Source organism: Pteropus vampyrus, unplaced genomic scaffold (assembly GCF_000151845.1).
Source record: "Pteropus vampyrus isolate Shadow unplaced genomic scaffold, Pvam_2.0 Scaffold178, whole genome shotgun sequence".
Lineage (NCBI taxonomy): Eukaryota > Metazoa > Chordata > Mammalia > Chiroptera > Pteropodidae > Pteropus > Pteropus vampyrus.
In genome coordinates, this window is record NW_011888959.1 from 639,297 (window position 1) to 646,815 (window position 7,519).

Here is a 7,519-nt window from a genome sequence, read left to right on the forward strand (position 1 = left end):
GGTCGTGCGGAGGTGGGGGTGCTCTGAGCCCTGGACCTCTGAAGAGGCTGTGAGTCATTGGCCTGATGTGCAGAGAGCTAGTGAGCACGTGTAGTGCCCTGGGGTGGCATTCGTGGGTATCGTGGATGAGGCAGCTAATCAGAAGTGACAGTAGTCTTTGCTTTCAGTCTGGTTCTGAAAGCATTAGGCATGGCGTCAAGAGTTGAAGGGATTGTATGTAGTTTTTTTTTACCTTGATTTGACTGTTGCGATTGAACTTGAATTTATTTCTCTGTTCTCTTTTCAGGGGAACCTATGGGTCGTGGGACAAAGGTGATCTTGCATCTGAAAGAAGACCAAACGGAGTACCTGGAGGAGAGGAGGATAAAGGAGATCGTGAAGAAGCACTCCCAGTTTATCGGCTACCCCATCACGCTCTTCGTGAGTGTGTGTGTGTGTGTGTAGTACGCAGGCATAGATGACCGAAGCGAGTTAGAATCCTTAGTTTTCAAGACCTTTTGATAAGGGAGAGGCCTAAACTTAGTAGTTATTGGACCAGCCTGAAGTTTTTTCTTGTTCTGTCAAGGGATCCAGAGCTGTACTTACATTAAATATGTCAAATATTGGTGAGATTTTTGGCTGCTGAACGATTGAGCTAACATGGGGTTTGTTACAAAGCGTGCCGGTTGCGTGGAGCTGGGTTTTAGTCCTGGAGTGCAGCGGTGACGTGCCTTCCTGTCTTCCCGCAGGTGGAGAAGGAGCGCGACAAGGAAGTCAGCGATGATGAGGCTGAAGAAAAGGAGGACAAAGAGGAAGAGAAAGACAAAGAAGAAAAGGAGTCCGAGGACAAGCCGGAAATAGAAGACGTCGGCTCTGACGAGGAGGAGGAGGAGAAGAAGGATGGCGACAAGAAGAAGAAGAAGAAGATCAAAGAGAAGTACATGGACCAGGAGGAGCTGAACAAGACGAAGCCCATCTGGACCAGAAACCCCGACGACATCACCAACGAGGAGTACGGGGAATTCTACAAGAGCCTGACCAACGACTGGGAGGACCACTTGGCCGTGAAGGCGAGTGACTGCTGAGCGCCTCCCACCCCCGCCCTGGCCTGTGCTCCCTCCCCCGATGTGTTTTTAAGTTATGTGATTGCACGTGTTTATCCCGTAACTGACTTAGGATGTGTTTTTTTGCAGCATTTTTCAGTGGAGGGACAGTTGGAGTTCAGAGCTCTTCTTTTCGTTCCGAGGCGCGCTCCCTTTGACCTGTTCGAGAACAGAAAGAAGAAGAACAACATCAAGCTGTACGTCCGCAGAGTGTTCATCATGGACAACTGCGAGGAGCTGATACCCGAGTATCTGAGTGAGTGGGCACTGCCGCTGGAGCGCGCGCTCAGCTCCAGGTTGAGTCACGTGCGCCTGGGTGGTTGGTGTTTTAGGTTAGCACATTTGTTGAATTTCGTTCTTAGAGCGCATTTGGTTTTTTGGGGTTTTTTTTTAGATTTCATCAGAGGCGTGGTGGACTCTGAGGATCTTCCTCTAAATATTTCTCGGGAGATGTTACAGCAAAGCAAGATTTTGAAAGTTATCAGAAAGAACTTGGTCAAGAAATGCTTGGAGCTCTTCACCGAGCTGGCAGAAGACAAGGAAAACTACAAGAAGTTCTACGAGCAGTTCTCGAAAAACATGAAGGTGGGTGTGAGCCGAAAAATACGAAGGTGGGTGTGAGCACACTGGACCGTTAGCAGCAAAGTGGCTTCTGGAGTTTTAAATCGTTTTGTTCAATGTAGAAAGTCTTTCTAAAGCCAGTGTCTTTCAGCTGGGAATTCATGAAGATTCGCAGAACCGGAAGAAGCTCTCGGAGCTGTTACGATACTACACCTCTGCTTCAGGCGATGAGATGGTTTCCCTCAAGGACTACTGCACGAGGATGAAGGAGAACCAGAAGCACATCTACTACATCACAGGTAACGGGCGATGGGGGCTGGAATCCGCGTACTTGTTCTCGTAACCTTAGAAGGAACTATAGCTGTGTCCTCTGCCCACGCGGCGCCGCCTGTGCACGTTGGTCCGTGTCTGTCAGGCGAGAGTTAACGTGAGCCGTCTATGCTGGTCAGATCTGGCTAGGAAAAGGCCTAAAAGTAACTTTTCAACGTCAGGTGAGACCAAGGACCAGGTAGCTAACTCGGCCTTCGTGGAGCGCCTGCGCAAGCACGGCCTGGAGGTGATCTACATGATCGAGCCTATCGACGAGTACTGTGTCCAGCAGCTGAAGGAGTTTGAGGGCAAGACGTTAGTGTCAGTCACCAAAGAGGGCCTGGAGCTTCCAGAAGACGAAGAAGAGAAGAAGAAACAGGAAGAGAAAAAAACAAAGTTTGAGAACCTCTGCAAAATCATGAAGGACATCTTGGAGAAAAAAGTAGAAAAGGTGTGTATGTTGTAGCTGTGTTTTCTTAATTGACACATTTTAGGAGCAGCGTTAGGTGCTTTTCAAAGCTGAGTCATGTGGTCCATTTCCCTTTGTAAGTTTTCTCAGCTTAAAAATAGAAAACGGCCTTCCGTGTAGTGATGGGTGGTGGCATAGTAGCTCTTAACACCTTTAAAGGCCTGAGGGGGTGGAATGTGCAGAAAGCAAGCTTTAGAGATCTGAATTTGCAAATACGTGATATTTGATTCATCAGTAAAGCCATTACAGGTACTGAGAAGTTAGAATAACATTCTTTTTAGGCCCAGTCATCACTTAATGTTTGATTGCAGGTGGTGGTGTCCAACCGATTGGTGACATCCCCGTGCTGCATTGTCACAAGCACATATGGCTGGACAGCAAACATGGAAAGAATCATGAAAGCTCAAGCTCTGAGAGACAACTCCACCATGGGTTACATGGCAGCAAAGAAACATCTGGAGGTAAACCCCGACCACTCGATCATCGAGACCTTGAGGCAGAAGGCAGAGGCTGACAAGAACGACAAGTCCGTGAAGGACCTGGTCATCCTGCTCTACGAAACGGCGCTCCTGTCGTCCGGCTTCAGTCTGGAGGACCCCCAGACCCACGCGAACAGGATCTACAGGATGATCAAACTGGGTCTCGGTAAGTGGACTCGGGCGCACAGCTGTTGAAAAGGGGTAACTTTCCGCTGTTGGAACAAAATTGGATTCTCATCCAGGTTCGGGGAGCACACGTGTTAGTCGTCACATGCGGAAGGGATAACTGCGCCTCGTGATCGGCTCAGAAATGAAACCGGTTTATGTAGCTTCTGATCGCTCCGCTCTGAAAGTGGTTACAAGCCAGGGGCGTCGGTCTAAGCGGGTGGTCGGTGGTTTCAAGAACTCTGAACACGTGGGTTTTATGTCCAAAACAGGTATTGACGAGGACGACCCCGCTGCCGACGACAGCAGCGCTGCCGTCACTGAAGAGATGCCGCCCCTGGAAGGGGACGACGACACGTCGCGCATGGAAGAAGTAGACTGAGCGCCCGGAGCCGCCGTGCTCGTCGGGACACTTGACCTTGGTTTCCTTTGATGACATGTTTTCAAGGATTTTTTTTATTTTTGTTAACATTTTAAAACCCTGTATGGCATGACAACTACTTAAAGGAAAGATAAGATTTCTTTCTTACGTGTACGATGCTGTGATCCCTTACGCACTAAGCTAGTTCCCCTTCCTGGTTTCACGTTGGCTCATTTTAACGGAGGAGGTTATGTTCGGGGTGTGTGCGCTCATGTTAACTCTGTGGACCTACAATATCTAGCTGTCAAGCGGATTCCTTATTAGACCAAACCTTTTGTCACTGACGTGTGCTAAAATATACCGTGATGTTTAAAAGAAAAACAGTGCTTAAAACGTTTATCTGCTAGGATCTTTTTAAACCTTTCATTCTCTGTAGTTATCCACTGCATGTATGGTCTCTAGAAGTTAGTATGTCACACTGAACCAGCCTGAGGGGAGTGTCCCTAGAGCTTGTTTTCCAAAGAACAGTACTGTTCAGAAAAAATATAAGCCCACCCAGGTGTATTGTAAAGCCCTTTGAAAGTCAGTAGAGCAGGCTTTGTGAACGAAATGGTAGTGTTCAAGTCACATTCTGCTTCAAAAGGTTATTACAAATACAGATGAATTAAAAAGCTTACGTGGCCGATGTCTTCTGTGGGGGTACGGAGGGGAACTGTGGACGACAGGGTGGTCCCAAGAGGTAAAGCATTACTATACGTGTCTTGCCCAGGAGAAAAATTTAAAAGGTGGCTCGTAATGACTGCTGTAAGTCCATGGGGACACTCGGGTGGCAAGTGTGGGTGGTGAGTGTATTCTAGACACAAAGAAATGGGACTGTCAGACCAATGCTCCCAGTCTGTCCTCCCTCAGGGTCTCCATGTCCAAGCTGCCCTCATGCATTTGTAAAACACGCTAAATATAGTCCCTTAATGCCTTGGCCTCTGAATGTCCCGGGATTCTTTACCAAATCTGCTTAACTGCCCTTCCCCCCCAACCTTGTTGCTTCCTGTAGGGCCTCAGGCCAGGTGCACACAAGGGGTTTGCCGATGACCAGGATCCTGGGGCAGTAGTTCTTAGTCCCTTAGGCAAAGGAAGGGGAATCACTTAAATTGAGTTAGACTTTTAACCGTTTAACTGCTCAGCTGTGGTCTTCCTGCCATTCTGCTTATGACATGTTACCAGCTGGAGAAAGTGGGGTAGACATGACGGAACTAGGTATTGGATGGCAAGAGGGGATGTTCCACGTTCCCCACATCCAAATAAAAAAGCATTGATGGGATTCAAACAGGACCTCTGGGAATGACGTCCCAGTGGAATTAACCTCTCTGATGGGGGGAGAGTGGCAAATAGCCAAGTGTTTAAGCGTCAGACTCAGGAGTAACCCCTGGGCTGGAGATGGGCTCCCAGAAGGTGGAAGCCCAGCGGAGCAGGTGAGAAGTCAGACGACACACAATGCTAGCACTTGTCCACCGCAGATGACACACAATGCTAGCACTTATCCACCGCAGATGACACACAATGCTGGCACTTAGCCACCGCAGACACCACCAGGGAGCCCCTCGCCTGCTTCAAAACCCACTGTGGCTTTGCACCCTTCGTAACTGCGTCCTGCCAAAAAAAGTAATGAGCACTAAAACAGCAGAGAAATATGGACTGAGAAAAGATCAACTTTGCTAACATTATGTGGCTGTCCTTACAGACAACCAGCATGGAAGGAATCTACAAACAGCATGAGAACAGGTGAATTTAGCAAGATCTGAGGATGGATCAATACACAAAAACCAATTTACGTTCGCAACAATCATTAAATCTAAAAATTTACAATAGCACAGTCTTACAAAAGGCTTTGCAAGACACAAACACTGCTGAAGTATCTAGGTATCGCAAGGCTCAACATCATTAAGATGTGGATTCTCCTCAGAAGCATTATGCTAAGTGAAAAAAAGCCAGACACGGAAAAGCTACACATTACACGATTTCATTTTCATAAAATTTTAGAAAAGGCAACACAACAGGAAGCGGAGAAGTGGGCCACCCGGGGGTGGGGGTCATGGTGGGATTGACTGCAGAGGGGAAGGGGGACGACTGCACCGCGTGGATGTTTATTAAAATCCATCGGGCTTAAAATGAGCGATGTGAACGGTGTCACACCTAAATAGCAAAGCAAAGCAAAGCACAGCTGTAGGAGGCACCTCATTTGTAAGTCAGCGATCCTGCCGTAGAGAGAGCCGTCCTGCCTTTCCCAGGGTGAATGGGCTTAGGTGCCGGCGTTTAACGAGTCCTCAAAAACTGACAGCTGTCACCTCCAAAGATTTCACCTGCTAGGTGATACCTTCCCCCCTGTGTCCTGCAAGGTCACCTTAGTCTCACTTCTCCCACCAATACTGCTATCCTGCACTGTGACCTCCTGCAAAGCCCCAGTCTAAGCCTCACCGCCTCCAGGAAGTTTTCCTGGACTACGTCTGCCCAAACCATCTCTCGGTCCTCTGAACTTTTAGTGATTCCCACCAATCATGTATTCGTCAAGTTTTTATTGAATGCCCACTAAGACCCAGCCCAGTACGGTTTGGTGGGTCACATTCAGAAAAAACGTCACTGAGGAAGGCCAGCAGGGCGGAGCTAAGCGATGGCGGCCACAATCAAGGTGGTAAAGTCCCCCTCTGAGGCGTGAGGACAGAGCAAGCAGGTGAGCAGGGTTTGGGGAAGCTGCTAGAAAGGGGTGATTCTTGACATGGAGTGGGGAGCCTCCCCAGGACAGGACAAGGGAGAGAGCTTCACCAGGCTGGAGAGCCCAGACAGTTCTGCCTTGGGAAGGGTCCCATGGACGGTCTGAGTGACGAGACAAAGCCGGGGGGTAGAAATCAGTAACTGGGCACCGTGAACGTTAGCAGTGAGCCACGGCCTCAGGCCTGGACCCAAGGCCACTCGCCACTCCCCTGGTGGGGAGGCCCATGCTCGAGCCTGTGGCCTCTTCAAAATAGTGGGGTCAAGGTGAATTGGTCACTCCACCATCACATTCCGTGAAAACCTCCTGATCATCCTGCTCGGTGGCCCCTTACTCCATTCCAGCCCACCCCTTCTCACCTGATGGGGGACAGCACAGGGCCACCTGGACCACAGGAGGCCCACTGGAGGGCGCAGGCCCGGGCCTCCATCCTGCACCTCGGCCTGGGACTGACATCAGAGGCTCGGCTGTGTCCCCAGAGGCGGGGCTTTTGGAAGAGCCCATGGGACTGGGCCTGCGCGGCGGGAATGCAGACACGTGGTCTGCTTCGTTCACTTACGTGTCCCAAATGCTTAAAACATGTCTGGCACGTGGAAGGCTCTCAAATATTTGTGAATGAATTCGCCTAAGCACTTCGGTTCACAAACACTTTAACTTACAGTCTCTAATTTCTTCTCCTTTTTTAACTTTCGTTTCGGAGATCTCCAAAACCTGGTTCGCCTCCCGTCCAGCCTGAGGTGGCCAGGCCCGGAGCGCAGTCGGCAGAAGCTCCTCCCCGGAGGCCCTGGCGCACCAGGCCTCCTCCGCCAGGCCCGCCCTCTGTTCCTAAATGGACACAACAGACAACTTCTCGTTGTAAGTGTACGGCTCAGTGGCATCGGCAGCAGCCATCACCTCTGTTTCCAGAACTTTGTCATTTCCAAACAGAAACCTACCCGTTAAGCCATAACGGGCCCAGGGTGGTCTCAGGCCCCCGGGGGCGGGCCGAACCCTCTATCCGGCCTTGGTTTACGTCACTTTCTTCAGAAAAGCCCTGCCAGCCTCTCCTCACGCGAGGCCTCTCCCTTTCTCGGTGGTATTTCTCACAGCTGTCCTGCCACGTTTCCACGTCTCGTTGGTGGCTTGTCACCCTGCCTCGCTGCTGCCTGTGTGCCCGTGAAGGAGGGAGTGTGGCGTTCGCTCACCGAAAGCCTGGTGCACCTGGTACAGATGTGTGGCTTTGAATACCTGGTATCTAGAACTGACATTTTCCCCCTTCCCGTGGCGATGGCCGTTTGTTTAAATCATTCCGTATAATGGAGGAAGCTGTGGTCCCTTTTCTAAGCCTTA

At 50.1% G+C, this 7,519-nt stretch overlaps 1 protein-coding gene across 1 annotated transcript; it reads left to right on the plus strand.

Annotated features, from left to right (window-relative positions):
• The first annotated feature begins 248 nt into the window (after window positions 1-248).
• HSP90AA1 (heat shock protein 90 alpha family class A member 1) lies at window positions 249-4,102 on the plus strand. Its single transcript, XM_011370947.2, has 8 exons — window positions 249-420; window positions 729-1,049; window positions 1,173-1,338; window positions 1,477-1,667; window positions 1,795-1,942; window positions 2,135-2,403; window positions 2,733-3,066; window positions 3,338-4,102. The coding sequence occupies exons 1-8, from the start codon at window positions 295-297 to the stop codon at window positions 3,445-3,447; spliced, it is 1,665 nt and encodes a 554-aa protein (XP_011369249.1). The 5' UTR covers window positions 249-294; the 3' UTR covers window positions 3,448-4,102.
• Window positions 4,103-7,519: the final 3,417 nt, after the last annotated feature.